Source organism: Pocillopora verrucosa, chromosome 11 (assembly GCF_036669915.1).
Source record: "Pocillopora verrucosa isolate sample1 chromosome 11, ASM3666991v2, whole genome shotgun sequence".
In the NCBI taxonomy this organism is placed as follows: domain Eukaryota; kingdom Metazoa; phylum Cnidaria; class Anthozoa; order Scleractinia; family Pocilloporidae; genus Pocillopora; species Pocillopora verrucosa.
In genome coordinates this window covers 15,942,564-15,961,500 of record NC_089322.1, presented here as the reverse complement: position 1 = coordinate 15,961,500, position 18,937 = coordinate 15,942,564, and the positions used below count along the sequence as shown (strand labels likewise).

Here is an 18,937-nt window from a genome sequence, read left to right as displayed (position 1 = left end):
AGTATTGCTGCGTTAGCATTCGTGAGTGTTATAACTGTTTATTTTTACTTTTGTAGTTTTGCAATACTCTGTATTGGTTCTTGACATGAAAAGGCCTGTGTAAGATTGGTACAAATTAAATGATACGGGGAGCGAGTTATTGTTTTTGTGTTCAAAAGCCGCTCTGATTCCTTAATTCTCTGCGGGCTTGTTTAATTCAGGAGTGACTTCACGTGCTTGATGTAAACAAATAATTGTGTTCAAGCACTTATCAAGAAATGCTTCCCAAAAAAATTATGCCAGAAATTTCAGTCGTAATTTGCTGATGGGTTAGTTAGTTGGGTAAAATTTCCGCACAGCCCCATACTACATTATGCATTCAGTTCGTGGATAGAGAAAACAATGACAAAAACAATAGATTGCCATTGGGAAAACATATTTGTTTTACAATAGTATGGGGCTGTGCGGAAATTTTACCGTTAGTTGTTACAGCACTCTTCTTGAAAAAAGTTGGCAATTAATACTACTATCGACGTAACCTTTGTAGCGGAAGTATATTGCGAAATTTCAGTGCCTCATGCATGTGATTACGTTGTTGAACTTCATTCACCTTACGTAACAATACACAGAATTTTGTTCGATTTATTTTTACACTTCAAAAATTGTCAGTGAGAATAGCGATTTTATTATTTGGGTGCAAACGTGACGATGCGGTTTTCGCAAACTCGTTAAATCTTACATAACATGCTAGAATTCAATAGATCCGCTTGTCTGAATTGATGGGTTAGGTAAGCGTTAATTTTAGAGACAAAAGACAAAGTAATAAATATTCTAGAAGTGACATTCATTACATGTCTAAATTTTAAAAAGCCGTGCCGTTGGAGCATATCGAAAACGCATGTAAATTAACGTCTCTCCTTACAGATTGCTCCGACCATTAGCGTTTGGCAATGTCGTTATTTCGTTCAGTGTAACATTTTTCAAATTTTTGTATGCCAAAATGTTTGATCACAAAAAGTGTACAATGTAGTGGAAAAATATTTTTGTTCTTACTATGATAAAAGGAATGACAACAATGTACATTTTTTTACATTACATCGCTTTAATAAGTAACAATATTGCACCTCATTAAGAGAGCGTCACCGCTGAGAACGAGGCATCGCTTTGTTGCTTTTGATATTTTTGGAATGTGAGCGTCGCGTTGTCATTTCGACCCAAATTCATTTCCAGTTCCGACGTCAAACATCAAAAGTGTCAAAAAGAATTAGAGATAATTTATGTGTCCAAGAAATTGACCGAGGAAGAATTGGGTTCGACGACAAGCCTTACAAAGACTCAGCAAAGGGAAGTTCGAAAAAAATGAAAAAATGGTCACAAGCCAATCAGAGAAGTGAAAAGTATTGGAGCGGATAGCACATCAAGGAAATAAGGAAAAGTGAAGAGACTGGACCCGAAAAGCAAGTGGATATTTAAATGAAATAACCTGCAAGATAATTTATAGAAATTTTTGAAAGAGAGGAGGGTCGGAACTTGAATATCTTAAACGCTCTCCAAATCGGCTGACCAGGATACAGAGGATGTACGATAAAAGAGCATTTGTGTTGTCTTCAACTTTGTTTATGTTCTTTATTCAAACACGATCGACCTCAGGTTTGTAAAAATTTATTGATGTGCTTATGAGCATTTGATCTTGTCCGACCAATGAATCCCCCGGCCATAGAAGATTGTCTTATCATGAAAGAAATAACTACATTGCTCAATTGTTACGAAAGATCTCTCCAGTTGTTATTTCCCATAGTCATACATCAGCAAACGAACTACTTCGCCGGCGTGAATAAGTATTGCTGCATTAGCATTCGTGAGTGTTATCGCTGTTTATTTTTACTTTTGTAGTTTTGCAATACTCTGTATTGGTTCTTGACATGAAAAGGCCTGTGTAAGATTGGTACAAATTAAATGATACGGGGAGCGAGTTATTGTTTTTGTGTTCAAAAGCCGCTCTGATTCCTTAAATCTCTGCGGACTTGTTTAATTCAGGAGTGACTTCACGTGCTTGATGTAAACAAAGAATTGTGTTCAAGCACTTATCAAGAAATGCTTGCCAAAAAAATTATGCAGGAAATTTCAGTCGTAATTTGCTGATGGGTTAGTTAGTTGTTACAGCACTCTTCGTGAAAAAAGTTGGCAATTAATACTACTATCGACGTAACCTTTGTAGCGGAAGTATATTGTGAAATTTCAGTGCCTCATGCCAATGATTACGTTGTTGAACTTCATTCACCTTACGTAACAATACACAGAATTTTGTTCGATCTATTTTTACTCTTAAAAAATTGTCAGTGAGAATAGCGATTTTATTATTTGGGTGCAAACGTGACGATGCGGTTTTCGCAAACTCGTTAAATCTTACATAACATGCTAGAATTCAATAGATCCGCTTGTCTGAATTGATGGGTTAGGTAAGCGTTAATTTTTAAAGACAAAAGACAAAGTAATAAATATTCTAGAAGTGACATTCATTACATGTCTAAATTTTAAAAGCCGTGCCGTTGGAGCATATTGAAAACGCATGTAAATTAACGTCTCTCCTTACAGATTGCTCCGACCATTAGCGTTTGGCAATGTCGTTATTTCGTTCAGTGTAACATTTTTCAAATTTTTGTATGCCAAAATGTTTGATCACAAAAAGTGTACAATGTAGCGGAAAAATAATTTTGTTCTTCCTATTATAAAAGGAATGACAACAATGTACATTTACTGATCAGATAAATTTTCTTCTTTTGTGGGACGTACCGTCAAGAGCGATGACGTCATTTGTAACTGGCCGACAGACAGGAAGTATAAATACATAATTGAGCAGATAAATCTGAAACAATATTGAAAAATTGCTCCTGTGTTGTTTTTGTTCTCTAACTGCCATAATACCCCCAGGGCTTTTTAAATTTCAGGAGTGAAACAACTTATATCTCCACTGTTGTATTTATGTTTATCACAGGTGGGGGGGGGAGGGGGGTGGGGGAGTAGAAGGGGTCGATGTCTAAAACCATACTGCTTGGTTTATTTTCATTTTGATTCACCGTTCCAAATCTCTGGACAAGAATAGAGCCATCCTACGCATTAGGAGGAGCCTTGCAAAAGGAGGAATTTAGAACACAACCAAACATCCCACTGAAGAAAAAATTGAAAAACAAAATTCCTGACCCACCCCACCCCCCTTGTGTTGGCAAATCTTCCTTCCTCACCCTTCCTCGCTAATTTCTTCTGTCATCCTCCGAGATCAAAGCGTTTAGTGCTAAATAAGATTGAGACGCATAATCCTTTGGCTGTTTTGAGAGAAAAATTGCTGAAAATGGCTATATTGTATGATTTCGAAGCAGCTCTTAAGTTTCAACCAGGTGTCTCCCGCTTGCCTGATAGAAAGGACGTCTGTGTTAGAATGATTTATAAACGCAATCATCTGCAAGGACTGTATTATCTATCTAAGGGAAATTTGGTTGAGTGACTAATGGCAGCATAGAAGAGAAATTCCCTATTACCTTGGTTTCGGAGTATTCCTTCATTGAAGTTTTACCTCAACGAGTTTTTTTTTGCGTCGAAATATAAAAGAAAACAAACATCGTAGCGCTTTTAAAACAGAAAATAAAACGGTTGATACAAGATTTACCCACATAGATTTTTAAAAAGTAAAAAAAAAAACACAGTCTGTCTGCCAAGGCAAATCGATTACTTTACGCATTGCAGTCCTATAAATGTAGAGACTCGCCAGTTTTAGAGCGAATTCTTTGAAAACCGCTGTGCCTTTATTTCCGGCAGTCAACTTTTTCCACCTTGGATGTTTTCAAGACGATGGTATTCGAGCCATGCCAAAATTGCTCGGCAACTGGAGGTTTGATAGCAATGCTATTCAGAGATGTGCGCAGGCCGCAAAGAGAGCTGGGTACTTAGTGTTTGGAGTTCAGTATGCAGGGCAATGCTGGTCAGGACCGCTGGCTCATGTGACTTACAAAAAGTACGGAGCTTCGACCAGATGTGTGGGCGGAACTGGTTGGGCCTGGGCACAAGACGTGTACAGGATTGTTAGTAAGTGATACACTTGTGACATCACAATTGTCGTTCCGCAGGTCCTTCCTTTTGCTCGACATCTTTGAAAAAAAAACTGTCTTTTTTTACGTTAAGGTTCTCTTCGTGCCTAACGCTCTCAGAGTTTCGTGTGAGATACAAGAATGGTGTGTTGTAGATTTTCCATAGCAAGGGGAATTATGAATCATCAGAACACAAACATCAATGTTCTCTTCAAACACTCACAACATACTACAGATGGCTTCATTTCACTCAGTCCTGTTCTGTGTTCCAGCGGGCAGTTAAATAACTGTACTCGCAAATGATGTGATTACACTCTGTTAACGAAGACTAACCCCCTGTCGTTCCTCCAACAAACCGTGTGACCCCAAAAATAAAAACCTCAAAAACACTACCCCACTGGTGATAAATAATTTCTTGTCCATAAGAACTAATTAAGATAAACACAAAAAGAACATATATATAAAGAAGAGTCTCTGTTGTAACTGGTCATTTGAAACGAATTCTACATTTTTTCCTGTGATTTCAGACGCTTCACTGATTGCCAACTACGATGTGAAAAGATGTTACGAGGTCGATATCACATTTCACTATGAAATCCCGGGAGGTCTTACAAGTAGCACCATAAGTAACACCAGTAGGACGTTTTCTGGTCTTCTTAGTGGAATATCCACCATTCTCTCCAATCTCTCTGCGTGCAGTAGTGTCACAATCACCAGGAAAGATATAATTAACTCTCTCCCAGGAGTGCGAAGTGTTTTTTTTAGAATACCACTGATATTTACAGCATCTACAAGTGTGCCAGATTATGAAGTTTCCAAGAAGCTGTTTGACTGTATCAGTACTCTATCTGCCTACAAACAATTTTTAGACTCAAATACTCCAAAAATAAAGCAAGGAGATATGACTTACTCCACCTACAATTTATCCTCAATATCAAACAAGACATCATGTTGTGGTGGGGATATACTGCCGCCTTGCTGTGCCGTGGGGTCAATACGGATTAACAGCACTAAATGTGGTAAGTTGCCAACAAACAATAACCAACACAGCGGTCAAACACGAGGCATGCGCAAATTATATAGTTTTGGCCAGCCGTGCGCCAAATTCCCGCGCAAAATTTTAACGAGAAATGTAAAGATACCGCTTTCACGCAAAATTCACGAAAATGAATTGAGATGTTCACAGAAAGCTGCAAAAAGAAAGAGAAGAAGGGAAAAGGAGAACTTGACACTACTCTGACAGAAATATTATTTCATTACGGGTATTTTGTTGATTTACCGTCAGTTTCGGGCCTTATAATAAAATCTATTCGCTTTTGAAATGTTCTTATTTACTGGTTTGTGAGTTTGAAAAGCCTGAAAGCACTGTATAGGGCGCATTGTGTGACATCAATCGTTCCAATCTTTGTACTCGAGATTATTTCTCTCGTCGTACATGCGCAGACGTTTGACCATTGCATTCCTCTAACCGAACCCCTAACCTAGCTTCAATTCTCATCCGCTGGTTAGGAGTGAGCCCACGCTCCTCCACCAAGAGACCTTCTCAGGAGTATCTAAGACGAGACTTGAGAGAATGATGAAAGTCGAGCCTACCTTAACCTCCAACAGACAGCTTTAAAAAATTCAAACAAACTTAAACGCGCCTAATTTTGGTGTTTCATCTATACAATGTTTTCGAGCCAAAGAAATCTATAATCAGATTTCTACAAGCTAGCGGCTCATGACAACACAGAAGTGAATTGTCTGCGTTTGGTGGCACTTCATGCGCAGAAGTTGCGATGTGGTATCAATTGGTGATTAATTAAGCCTATTTCAAATCTAAGCCGAGATAGACGTAATGTTTTTGTCTTTCTTTCTTTGCTTAGGCTGCTTGCCTGGGTTTAAATTCGTTCCCGACAGTCTATGTGTCCGTTGTCCGTCAGACACATATCAGAACATACAGGGTCAAAGGTCATGCAAAGAATGTCAAGCAAAGAAACAGACATTTGGAAAAACAGGAATGACAAGCGAGTCCAATTGCTCAGGTATGACATTGAACAAAACAGTGTAGGTGAAATAGATATGAGGTAAATCAATGAGTGTACAGGAGCAAGGATCCATTCACTGCTAGTTCTCTTTTCGTTTTTACTTTGTCAAAATCAGCCTCATATATATTTTCTTGATTTACTGTCTCCTTTATAGACACAAATCCATTGCAGCTCAGTGACCAGGTCGTTTATCTGCCTTATGACATCAAAAAAGAAACTCTTGTCACGAATGTTACTGTCACGGGGCGCTTGGAGTCTTTGGTTCAACCGTTGTTGTTTTACATAGAGGATGTCAAGCAACAACAGTTGTCACACAGCGAGTCAAAACGGAAACGCCGCGACATTGACGACTTTTGTGAAGCTGCTGGCGCCGTTAAGCCAATGAGTTATTTCTGCGTTCACCGTCTGACTGGGGGAATTGAAGTCACGGACGATTTTCATTTTAAAAATGGTGACGAATTTGAAGTAAAAATTCGCGTCACAGACAGCGATCAGTGGGGAAAAACTGAAAAAACTGCCAAGATCAGATTTATTTCACGCGACCTTTGTAGGAATCTCCGAGCAATTTATGACGTAGCCGTCAAAAACTGTCTCAATAATTCTTCATCTGTCACTAGACAGAACTGGTGCTTGAGTGAGCATTGTGTGAAATTTGCTCACAGATGGAAAGAGGCACTGAACAATACAAGTAGAGTGACGTCACAGACGAATTGTTCATTTGATCCTCACAATCTAGCAGCTGTCATGCGTGAATACCCGAGTTGTCCTGGTGATATAGGTTTAGGTAGGTCACGTGTTATTCTCATTTCCAACTTGGTCCCAAGCTTCTTGTAAAACCTCCTCCACACTTGAGCGTTTTTTTAGTAGTATCGGATTTCGTCTCAACTAACAATGCTCATCTACAAAATTGTTTCGTGTCGTCTTTACCTGCCTGCACTGACGTGTTGACTTTTTTTGAATTGAAGAAAACACATTTTGATGGATTTCCACAAATAATTCACAAGAAAGCGCCCGAAATTACCAGTGGAAGCAACAGCATGTGACGCTTTTTACGTCACGGTTTTGTTAAAGCCGCCGTTTCTTTCATCAGGAGAAAACGGGAATTAGGCGTTTTTTGAGATAAAATAATGTCCCATTATTTTCTCTTGGCGTTTTTAAGACCGTTTCAAAATGTTTTACTTTTGAAACCGCTTTCTGTAGTCCGTTTTCATCAGCGATTTCAGGTGTTTCAGCATGGATTACTGTACAAGCAAAACGCCTGAAAACACTAATGGAAGCGAGAAAATGTGGCGTCTCCGTTTTTCACCTGTCCTCAAAAGAAATGAGGCGCTTTTAATACCATACGTTTTCAATAGTCTCATGGTCTCTTTTATTTTAGCATGGACGATTAGCGAAAACGCCAATATATCCTTTTAAAACGAAATGCATTTATCTACGTTTACCACATTTACGGCCAGTCTCGCCACGGTTACATTAAATGAGAACTATTAAACTGTATTGCAGAGTGCTAACTCTCAGCACGCACGTCTAGATCTCGATTTGAATCGCAAATCTCAGATGTGTGTCTTTTCCAAATTTATGCATTTCGGGTTTACAGCTACAGTCAGAAATCCGAAATACATGTTATTTTTACAATTCAGAGCTCTTGATAAGAAATCTGAATTTTTTGTTATCAAAATTAAAACCAAGTTAGATTTTGAGTTTGAAAAATCTAAATTGACCATCACAGGTGTTCAAACTAAATCTGTGTAATCGTTGGCTGCTTGAGATTCTCAAGTTGGATTTTCACCTTTGAAATCTGAAGTGTATGTGACAAATAAAGTTGTTTGTTACTGAAATTTTCACTTGAGAAAAATCAAATGATAAGTTTTTTTCAGATTTCCAAATATAACATCTTTTAAGCTTGAAAGCATGGTGTTTACGGCATCGGGCGAAAGTTGAACTATTTTCGGTCTGCTTTTAGCCGTATATCAGCCTGTGAATGCAGAAGTGTTTCCAGTTGTCAATTCTCTCCACAGGCTAGCCGTTTACAAGTACAATTTTTGCAGTTAATCGTCTGTTATCGGATTATCGGTCGGTTGTCAAGCTCTATACAAATAATATCTATAGTGCTTTACTTACCTTTAACAGCCTATATCTTAGCAGATTCCAGGCCGCAACGTGCATCATTTCGAGATGTTGCTGTTGGTAAGTATGTCGACATTAATTATGGCGTTCATAAGTGTTGTAGCAGACTGGCCTGTTGAATTACGTCTGCTCACTCTCCAATACATGTTTATCGACTCTCCGACGTGTATTTGTATAAAAAAGGAAATGTGTGCAAGATTTATTGTTATTTCACATGAAAAGTTGGCTTCTTCTAATGTTAGTTAAAATTTAATTACCAATTATGATTCCTGCATGACGACATTCAATAGTGTGTCTGAGTAAGGTAAGCTCTTACTACATTATTTCTCCCGAATCAATAAAAGTTATGCAAAAAGCTGTTGATGAATGACTGTTTTCCTAGGCACTTGTCAAGAAAGAATTTTGCCCTATGCAAATTTGGCAACAATTAATTCACGCTGCAGCTGTACTTTCATTGAGGTATGAAGCACAAGGCAAGTTCAGAGAAGAGGAAAGATGTGTGGGAGCTACTGTAGTTGTAACGTCTTCTTGAGAGAAAAAATGTTAGGTAAGCATTTTGTATTATACCGAAATATTTTGATCATTGGTTTGGCAAGTTAAGACGTCCAGGAAAACTTCAATCAAAAATGAAGTTTCACTTGTCAAAAATGAAATTTCACTTGCCTCCTGGACGCAAGACTTCCCCTTCAGCGTAACCCACAAACACAGTGTTGAGTTCAAAGGAAAAATGTGAATAAATGTCGTTGGGTCTCGGTTCTCAAAATTTGGTGATTTCTCGTTGTTGTTTTTCATAAAACGGCTTTGAATTATACAGTCTTAAAATGCACGTGCAGCGCTATAATTGGTCTGCTCATTAAATCTTTTTTTTAAGTTTCGTCCCTGCAGCGGCTGCTTGTCGTTTTAGTCTTTTATCATGTTTCTTCACTCGGAGATAGGAATGTGAACAATTTTCTTCACTCTATCTACTAAGTGAACAAAACTGCTGGTTTCAAACATGACTCCATTGACACAGTGTCCACAGAGGCCCTTTATTAATTATAACTCAAGCGAGTATGATTTTAGAAACTATCCCTAGTTTAAATTTTTATCTTTTCAAGGTTGAGGATAGAAAACTCTTCATACCAACGGTTGGCGATAGGGAATGGGGGGGGGGGGGAAGGGGGAAGGTGGCAATTACCCATCCCATCCCCTCCCTTCTACTTCGATTCCAATTCTATTTCAAACAAGGCAGCAAGGAAAGGAAGGAACAATGATGATAATCAAACATGGCTGCCCGGTGGACCATCCCTTATAGCGCTGACACGCTCTTTACGATGAGATGTCTGCACTGCAGGCTGATGAATCCCAAGAATGAAATTAACACCCAATCGTGCTGGTCATCTGCATCAATTGTGTAGGATACAGGAAGCATGTACGATAGTTTATCAAAAGGCTTCTTCAACAAAGTCGTTATAAACAGAAAACAGTAGACATCTTCGAATTCATGTAGCCTTGTATAGAGTAATTTTTCTATTGAGTATCAAAGTAGTCTGAAATTACATTGTTTTTGCTTTACTTCACACTTTTATTGGTGCAGAAAACTCGCGTCACTTCCACGACCAATCAGATGCAAAAGTAAAACTAATCACGACCTGGTCGCCCGCATTTTCCCGCGCTTTAGACAATTTGGTAGTTTTTACTCTGAGTTCTCATTGGCTCTTGAAATACTATCCTTCTTCTGATTGGCTGTTGTAATTACTTCGGTTTTGGTTTCGCCAAATTCACCACTCTTACATCCATCAGGAGAAGTGCGGCTGTCTCCTCTCTCAATAACAACTGCGCTCGTTTGGAGACTTCTTTCGTTTCTTCATGTTCTTTCATTACCTGAAATCAGTAGAGGAATTTCTGTCAGAATTCAGCCAGGAAGATTACCTTTAATCTGTTTGCGTAACATAAGTAAACTCTCTATAATGGCGCTACTCAAAAGCAAAAAGAAAAAAGCTTTATTCTTTGTTAGAGAATTCGTGTGCTGACCGGCTAAAAGAGTTTTACGTTGATACCAGGAATGTGCGTGTTCATAAAACATCATTTTCTCCCAACATTTTCCATTTAGGAGCTACAGCCATTAGAGCCCGCAATGTTTACCTGTGCGTGACGAGCTACGAGAAGAGGGATGTTTACCGAAAGTAGCGTATCTAGCTTCACTGTTAGCGATACAGAGAGTCTATACAGTTCTCACCTACAATCTCTGGCAAACTTGTTAACCTCAGTCCTCAACAAGGATTTTGAAACTATAACTTTATATTCGTCAAAGCGATTGTACGCCAACGCTCGAAACGTCAGCCTTTAACGTCTTTACGATGGCAAATTTACGTTTTCAATTTAGTTGTTAACACCAAATTACCTGTTATTCTGGCGATGACGAGGACTGGTCACGTGACACGTGAATCGCTGTTTGAAGTTTACGTGACACGATGATTTTTCTAAAATAGTGCGTAAAAGAGGATCAGGACCCCCTCACCCATCCCCCACTTCCCTAAATAAAAAATTTAAAAAATTAAAAAAGAAATAGTCTGGCATGCTTCAGTGTTCGTGGTATGTTTAAGTTTGCGTGAGCTTAAGATCTGTTTCGTGCTTCCTGTTCATTGTTCAAGCCGTTAGGAGTCAACCTCATTCCGTTTTAAGGAAATACTGATAGGTCATTTCCGACTAAATGATATGCCTAAACATGTAGAATTGTTGTTTTCTAAACGGAAAACCACTGCAAAGATGATGTGTACGAAAGGAACTTTGATGGTAATTTTTACCTTATTCGTCTTCGTTATACCAAGCCAATCCACTGCAGGTAAGAGAGACCATAAGTGTTATCCTTTGCAAAGAGTCAGTTAAGAATCATTGCCCGAGATCATCCAAGAAGGGCGAGACAACCGTCGTATAATGCTATCTACGGATCACGAGACAGTCATTTTTAGAGACAAATTCGCATTTTGAGAAGGCATCTTCATTGCATCAAAAAATACGTTAGAAAGGAAGACAAACTAAAAAATTCAATGTAGTCAGCGTTTAGCTTTTGAGTTTTAAGTTCAAGGCCGGGTTTGAATAAAAGCCTGACCTAATTTACAAGTCTCTATAGAACCCCATACTTTCAATTGCGCCTTTCTGGCAAAATTTTCCGCTTACATTTGTGTTCAAGCGCTGAAGTAGTTAGAAAAGGGGGATTCTGACGCATTTTGAAAACAACCCTGATTTTAAGGCAACTCATGAAATTTAACCTTGATTTCAAGTCAACCTTGAAATTAACCTTTTCATTTTTATTTCAAAAAACCTTTTCTGGCACTTTTATCGATTCTCTGAACGATTCTCTTCAACCACTCTCTTGTCACGTCATCGGGGTGTTGTATTTTATGAGAAGCTTGGTTATAAGAATTTCATTTTCGATCAAACATTTATCTGCATTTTGACATATAGTCTAATAGAAGCGACAGTGTGAAACAAAAAGATCATTTTTATAAACTAAAAAATATAACCCTCTGCGTCTTAGCGTAAATTAAATTTAATTAAATTCATTAAATTTATTTGAAACACTCACCACAGGCGGCCTAGGCTTCAGCTGTGAGATGATCATCATGCGAAATGAGACTCATGGCGAAACTATAAGAGTTTATATGGGAATATTTACGACAACTCTTAGGAATAAAAAAATGCAGTCAAATTCTCAATACAAATACCTCGCCTTACTTTCCAGTACATCGCTTGTTGTCTGACCGCTTACTATGTTAAACATAGGCATGCTATGCATGCAAGAGATATTTTTTGGGGGGTGAGTGGATTACTTGAAACATTGTAAGTGATGTCTGCATTCTTACAAAAGGAAAGAAGAGTATTAACGCGGAAAAGAACGAAAATGTCGAATAAACTCACACACAGGTATCTTGTGGTAGACTGTGTGTGTTGTGCAAATAACTGTGACCAAAAATAAATTGTATTGGTGCCACGGATACCTGTTAGTACAAAATTCAGACTGCTGGCTGCAGACCAGATACAAAATGTAGACTGCAGAATACAGAGTGGGCACAAAATGCAGACTGAGAATCTAAAGAGCTTTTTCGTCTGGTATGTGATAACATGTCATCTAAAACTTACCGAGCGTCACGCAATCACTTTTGCACTATTTTGATGAAAATCGATCGTAATATAATTTCAAGCCTTCCTACAGTCTTCTCACTTTGCGCGCAAGTTGGTTGGTGTGATGTTTGTACAAATTTTACCAACGTAATAAAAGTGGATGTAGATGAAAACGAGATGTCACCATTGAATATTCTTAAACACGCGCAACATTCGAGAAACAATTGACAGTTTTGCACGTGGTCTGTATTGTCATCTCTTCAAGCGGTATGTGTTTGTTTTATTGACAAAAATGCGGACCGAGACAAAACCTGTTCCTTCGACTTGATATATTTTCGACGTTAGAAGATCACATCATATTAACTTACCTCCGTAAATCATTCATTCCATATAAGAAGGGTCATTGGGATTTTCGGTTTTACGGTTTTGGCTATTTCTATTTCGGTGTTTCGGTTTTTGTGCCAAAAAACTTCGGTTTTTCGGTTTTGGTGTTCATTGCGGTTTGCGGATTTTCCGTCTTTAAGCATTTGGTTTCGGTTTTCGCAAAAATACTAACGGGTTTCGGATTTGATATCCGATGCGGTTTTCGGTCTTTCCTATTTGACCTATTTGGGATCTGGTTTCTCTTCGATCTGAGCCAGCAATTACACGCCTCCACTAATCTCTAATAGTCGCTGAACGCAAATATTATCGAGAGGAATGCGTGACAAACTAATTGAAATATCGCAGGGATCACTAGGTAGCCTACATGTAGCCGTACCTTCCCCCTTCCCTAGGGTGGTGGAGGGAGGGGAAGGTACGGCTACACGCAGGGTACGGCTAAGTACGGAACATTGCCAGAGTTTCTTTATCAACGCCACCTCTAAGTTGGTGACCAAGTTACAGGCCACACATGACTGATTGATTCAACATTCCAATAGAATCTCCAAACTTTCAGTTCTTAGTTCGCAAATGAAATGTTACATTAGGGATTTTCGATGAAACTTTCAGAGCTATAGCTTTTTGCGGCTGCAAAATTGCAATCCTGTCGAGGACTTTTGTGCGAATTTCCTTAATTTAATTAAGCTCCATTACCAGATGTTGAGTCCGCAGAGACCTCGCTCTAGTTCCTTGAGAGAGCAGTGTTAATTTAAGCAGATACGAGAAAATACGAATGCCAAGTCCATGGTATTCATAAATCCTGCAATGAAATTAGTGTAGCTGACTCTGTATGCTCCACTTGTCACCACTGTATCGGATCGATCAGGGTTTTAATGACTGGGATGTGAAAATGTATCGGTTTTGAAAGTTTTTCATGCGATTTTCGGTTTTGATCGAATTTTTAGTTTCGGTTTTTCGGTTTTGGATGATTTTTTCTACGGTTTTGCGGTTTCCAGTGAGCCCCAATGCCTCCCTCATATGACAAAATCAATTAAACATGCTAACGATGGTATCTGAATTAATCCTTGGCCAAACACAAACGACTCCACAAGATCACTTTCTCCAGGCATCAAAAACATACACAAAATCGTCCATAGTTAATTTTAATCAGACATTCATCAAGAGATAGCACCGAGCAAACCAATCCAGAAAAATATGGTCGGCACACTCAACAAATCATGAACCTTGCAACACAGCTTGCCATTAAAGAACTGCTCAAATCAAAATGTTTGGTACAATTCATCAACACCTCAAGCAATATTTGATTCAAAATTTTTTCACTTACTCTCGTCGTAAAGGAACAATAACCATGATCGTGCTACAGTGCAGTACAGAATTCCATTTACTCTCGAACAACTATCCACAATTTTCACAGCATGAGTAACACGTTTACTATAGGTAATCTGATATCTTTCATCTGTCCAGTAGTATCGCATTTCTCATAAAGCGCGGTAAAATACACGTTAAAAAACAGAAAAGCCAACATTTCTCATTCTAAAAGATGATTCCATTTTACGAACCGCTTTCTGCGAATCCCCCATTACTTTGTTGAAATTTGAACACCTCTCAAACCAAAGAACTGAAACGACGCTCTGACTGGTCTGGTGCGAGATACATACGCATAATCCTTTGGCTGTTTTGAAAGATGACGTTGCTGAAAATGGCTATATTTGAATGGCTAGATTTCGAAGCAGCTCTGATGTTTCCACCACGTCTCTCCCGTTTGCCTGAAAGAAAGGACATCTGTAGTAGCATGATGCCGAAACGCAATCACCTGCAAGGACTGTATTATCTGTCTAAGCGAAATTTCGTTGAGTGACTAATGACAGCATAGAAGAGGATTTCCCTGTTACCTTGCTTTCGGAGTATTCCTTCATTGAAGTTTTACCTCAACAAGTTTTTTTTTGCGTCGAAATGTAAAAGAAAACAAACATCGTAGCGCTTCTAAAACAGAAAATAAAACGGTTGATACAAGATTGACCCACATAGATTTTTAAAAGTAAAAAAAAGAAACATAGTCTGTCTGCCAAGGCAAATCGATTACTTTACGCATTGCAGTCCTATAAATGTAGAGACTCGCCAGTTTTAGAGCGAATTCTTTGAAAACCTCTGTGCCTTTATTTCCGGCAGTCAACTTTTTCCGCCTTGGATGTTTTCAAGACTATCGTACTCGAGCCATGCCAGAAATGCTTGGCAACTGGAGGTTTGATAGCAATGCTATTCAGAGATGTGCACAGGCTGCAAAGAGGGCTGGGTACTTAGTGTTTGGAGTTCAGTATGCAGGGCAATGCTGGTCAGGACCGCTGGCTCATGTGACTTGCAAAAAGTACGGAACTTCGACCAATTGTGTGAACGGAATTGGTGAGGCCTGGGCACAAGACGTGTACAGGATTGTTACTAAGTGATAGAATTGTGACATCACAATTGTCGATCCGCAGGTCCTTCCTTTTGCTCGACATCTTTAAAAAAAACTGTCTTTTTATGTTAAAGTTCTCTTCGTACCTAATGCTCTCAATATTTCGCGTGAGATACAAGAATTTTCCATAGCAAGGTGAATTACAAATCATCAGAACACAAACATTAATGTTCTCTTCAAACGCTCACAACGTACTACAGATGCGCGCAGATAGATAACTGTTGTCGCAAATGATGTGATAATGTGATTACACCCACCTGACGACAACTGATCCCCTCCCGTTCCCCCTGAAAATCATGTGACCCCAAATATAAAACCCCAAAAATACATCCCCACTGGCGATAAATAATTTCTTGTCCATAAGAACTAACTAAGATAAAAACAAGAAAAAGTATATGTAAACAAGAGTCTGTTGTATGTTGTAATTGGTCATTTTAAACAAATTCTACGTTTTCTTCTACGATTTCAGATGCTTCACTGATTGCTAACTACGATGTAAAAAGATGTTACGAGGTCGACATCACATTTCACTATGAAATCCAGGGAGGTCTTACAAGTAGCACCATAAGTAACACCAGAAAGACGTTTTCTGGTCTTCTCAGTGGAGTATCCACCATTCTCTCCACTCTCTCTGCGTGCAGTGGTGTCACAGTCACCAGGAAAGATATCATTAACTCTCTCCCAGGAGTGAGAAGTGTTTTTTTTAGAATGCCACTGATATTTACAGCATCTACAAGTGTGCCAGATTATGAAGTTTCCAAGAAGCTGTTTGATTGTATCAGTACTCTATCTAACTACAAGCAATTTTTAGACTCAAATACTCCAAAAATAAAGCAAGGAGATACAACTTACTCCACCTACAATTTATCCTCAATATCAAATACGACATCATGTTGTGGTGGAGATATACCGCCGCCTTGCTGTGCTACGGGCTCAATACGGATTAACAGCGCCAAGTGTGGTAAGTTACCAACAACCAGTAACTAATACAGCGGTCAAACATGAGGCATGCACAAATGAAATAGTTTCGGCCGGCCGTCCGCCAAGTTCCTGGGAAAAATTTAAAGAAAAATGTAAAGATATCGCTTCTACGCAAAATTCACGAAAATGAGCTGAAATGTTCACAGAAAGCTGCAAAGAGAAAGAGAAGTAGGGAAGTGGAGAACTTTAAACTACTCTGACATAAATATTATTTCATTAGGATGTTCTGTTGATTTACCATCAGTTTCGGGCTCTACAAAAAACTTTATTCGCTTTTGAAATGTCTTGATTTACTGTTTTGTGAGTTTGAAAAGCCTGAAGGCACTAGGAAGGGCCGCCTTGTGTGACACCAATCGTTTCAATGTTTGTACCCAAGAGATTACTCCTCTTACCGAACATGCGCAGACGTTTGACCACTGTATTCTTCTAACCGAACCTCTAAGCAAGGCTCGATTATCATCCGCTGGTTAGGGATGAGCCATCGCTCCTCCCCCCAAGAGACCTTCTCGGGAAGATCGAAGACGAGAATCGAGAGAATGATGGAAGTCGAGCCCACCTTAACCTCCAATAAACAGCTTTAAAAAATCAAACAAATTTAAACGCGCTTAATTGTGGTGTTTCATCTATACAATGTTTTTGAGCCAAAGAAATCTAACAGATTTCTAGAAGCTAGCGGCTCCTGACAATGCAGAGGTGAATTGTCTGCGCTTGGTGGCACTCCACGCGCAAAAGTGGTATCAATTGGTGATTAATTAAGCTTATTTCAAATCTAAGCCGAGACAGACGTAAATTTTTGTTGTCTTTCTTTCTTTAGGCTGCTTGCCTGGGTTTAAATTCGTTTCCGGTAGTCTATGTGACCGTTGTCCATCAGACACTTATCAGAACAAGCAGGGTCAAAGGTCATGCAAAAAATGTCCTGCAAAGAAACAGACATTTGGAAAAACAGGAATGACAAGCGAGTCCAATTGCTCAGGTATGACATTGAACAAAACGGTGTAAGTGAAATAGATATAACGTAAATCAAAGAGTGTACAGGAGCAAGGATCCATTCACTACTAGTTCTCTTTAGGTTTTTACTTTGTCAGAATCAGCCTCGTGTATATTTTCTTGATTTTTTTATCCTTTACAGACACAAATCCGTTGCAGCTCAGTGATCAGGTCGTTTATCTGCCTTATGACATCAAATCTGAAACTCTCGTCACGAATGTTACTGTCACGGGGCGCTTAGAGTCTTTGGTTCAACCGTTGTTGTTTTACATGGAGAATGTCACGCAACAACAATTGTCACGCAGTGAGTCAAAACGGAAACGGCGCGGCATTGACGACTTTTGTGAAGCTGCTGGCACTGTCAAGCCAATGAGTTATTTCTGTGTTCACCGTCTTACCGGGGGAATTGAAGTCACGGACGATTTTCAGTTTAAAAATGGTGACGAATTTGATGTAAAAATTCGCGTCACAGACAGCGATCAGTGGGGAAAAACTGAAAACACTGCCAAGATCAGATTTATTCCACGCGACCTTTGTAGGAATCTCCGAGCAATTTATGACGTAGCCGTCAAAAACTGTCTCAATAATTCTTCATCTGTCACTAGACAGAACTGGTGCTTGAGTGAGCATTGTGTGAAATTTGCTCACAGATGGAAAGAGGCACTGAACAATACAAGTAGAGTGACGTTACAGACGAATTGTTCATTTGATCCTCACAATCTAGCAGCTGTCATGCGTGAACACCCGAATTGTCCTGGTGATATAGGTATAGGTAGGTCACGTGTTATTCTTATTTCCGACTTGGTCCCAAGCTTCTTGTAAAACCTCCTCTACACTTAGTAGTATCGGATTTCGTCTCAACTAACAATGCTCATCTACTTGTTTCGTGGTCGTCTTTACCTGCCTGCACTGACGTGTTGACTTTTTTTGAATTGAAGAACATATAAATTTTGATGCATTTCCACAAATAATTCACAAGAAAGCGCCCGAAATTACCAGTGGAAACAACAGCATGTGACGCTTTTTACGTCACGGTTTTCTTAAAGCCGCCGTTTCTTTCATCAGGAGAAAACGGGAATTAGGCGTTTTTGAGATAAAATAATGTCCCATTATTTTCTCTTGGCGTTTTGAAGACCGTTTCAAAATGTTTTACTTTTGAAATCGTTTTCAGTAGTCCGTTTTCATCGGCGATTTCAGGTGTTTTAGCATGGATTACTGTACAAGCAAAACCCCTGAAAACACTAATGGAGCGAGAAAATGTGGCGTCTCCGTTTTTCACCTGTCCACAAAAGAAACGAGGCGCTTTTAATACCATACGTTTTCAATAGTCTCATGGTCTCTTTTATTTTAGCATGGACGATTAGCGAAAACGCCAATATATCCTTTTAAAACGAAATGCATTTATCTACGTTTACCACATTTACGGCCAGTCTCGCCACGGTTACATTAAATGAGAACTATTAAACTGTATTGCAGAGTGCTAACTCTCAGCACGCACGTCTAGATCTCGATTTGAATCGCAAATCTCAGATGTGTGTCTTTTCCAAATTTATGCATTTCGGGTTTACAGCTACAGTCAGAAATCCGAAATACATGTTATTTTTACAGTTCAGAGCTCTTGATAAGAGATCTGAATTGTTTGCTACAACAATTAAAACCAAGTTAGATTTTGAGTTTGGAAAATCTAAATTGACCGTCACAGGTGTTCAAACTAAATCTGTGTAATCGTTAGCTGCTTGAGATTCTCAAGTTGGGTTTTCACTTTTGAAATCTGAAGTGTATGTGACAAATAAAGTTGTTTGTTACTGAAATTT

General features: G+C 39.0%; 2 protein-coding genes across 4 annotated transcripts; both read left to right on the top strand.

The window, feature by feature from the left end:
- The first annotated feature begins 508 nt into the window (after positions 1 to 508).
- LOC131771115 (uncharacterized) lies at positions 509 to 9,729 on the top strand. 3 transcript variants are annotated; one of them, XM_066158735.1, is made up of 7 exons: positions 509 to 1,629; positions 3,793 to 4,059; positions 4,589 to 5,080; positions 5,927 to 6,085; positions 6,243 to 6,872; positions 7,686 to 7,715; positions 9,402 to 9,729. In XM_066158735.1, exons 1-7 carry the CDS (start codon positions 1,557 to 1,559, stop codon positions 9,530 to 9,532), a joined length of 1,782 nt encoding a protein of 593 aa, XP_066014832.1. In that variant the 5' UTR covers positions 509 to 1,556; the 3' UTR covers positions 9,533 to 9,729. The 3 variants fall into 3 exon arrangements, 1 of the variants encoding a protein (XP_066014832.1); XR_010715779.1 differs by lacking the exon at positions 7,686 to 7,715 and adding an exon at positions 8,598 to 8,762 and having other exon boundaries at positions 510 to 1,629; positions 9,313 to 9,513; XR_010715780.1 differs by lacking the exon at positions 9,402 to 9,729 and adding an exon at positions 8,598 to 8,719 and having other exon boundaries at positions 512 to 1,629; positions 6,243 to 8,275.
- A 1,192-nt stretch (positions 9,730 to 10,921) lies between these two features.
- On the top strand, positions 10,922 to 18,250 carry LOC136277080 (uncharacterized). Its single transcript, XM_066158736.1, has 4 exons — positions 10,922 to 11,039; positions 15,625 to 16,116; positions 16,951 to 17,109; positions 17,266 to 18,250. The coding sequence occupies exons 1-4, from the start codon at positions 10,964 to 10,966 to the stop codon at positions 17,943 to 17,945; spliced, it is 1,407 nt and encodes a 468-aa protein (XP_066014833.1). The 5' UTR covers positions 10,922 to 10,963; the 3' UTR covers positions 17,946 to 18,250.
- The last annotated feature ends 687 nt before the right edge of the window (positions 18,251 to 18,937 follow it).

Excerpts from the sequence above, each read along its gene's own strand:
- LOC131771115 (XM_066158735.1), top strand. The coding sequence starts at position 1,557 with ATGTACGATAAAAGAGCATTTGTGTTGTCTTCAACTTTGTTTATGTTC. Across the intron at positions 4,060-4,588 it reads AGACGTGTACAGGATTGTTA|ACGCTTCACTGATTGCCAAC; the intron begins GTAAGTGATACA and ends CTGTGATTTCAG. Across the intron at positions 7,716-9,401 it reads AAATCCGAAATACATGTTAT|CCCCTCCCTTCTACTTCGAT; the intron begins TTTTACAATTCA and ends TACCCATCCCAT.
- LOC136277080 (XM_066158736.1), top strand. The coding sequence starts at position 10,964 with ATGATGTGTACGAAAGGAACTTTGATGGTAATTTTTACCTTATTCGTC. Across the intron at positions 16,117-16,950 it reads GATTAACAGCGCCAAGTGTG|GCTGCTTGCCTGGGTTTAAA; the intron begins GTAAGTTACCAA and ends TTCTTTCTTTAG. Across the intron at positions 17,110-17,265 it reads AAGCGAGTCCAATTGCTCAG|ACACAAATCCGTTGCAGCTC; the intron begins GTATGACATTGA and ends TATCCTTTACAG.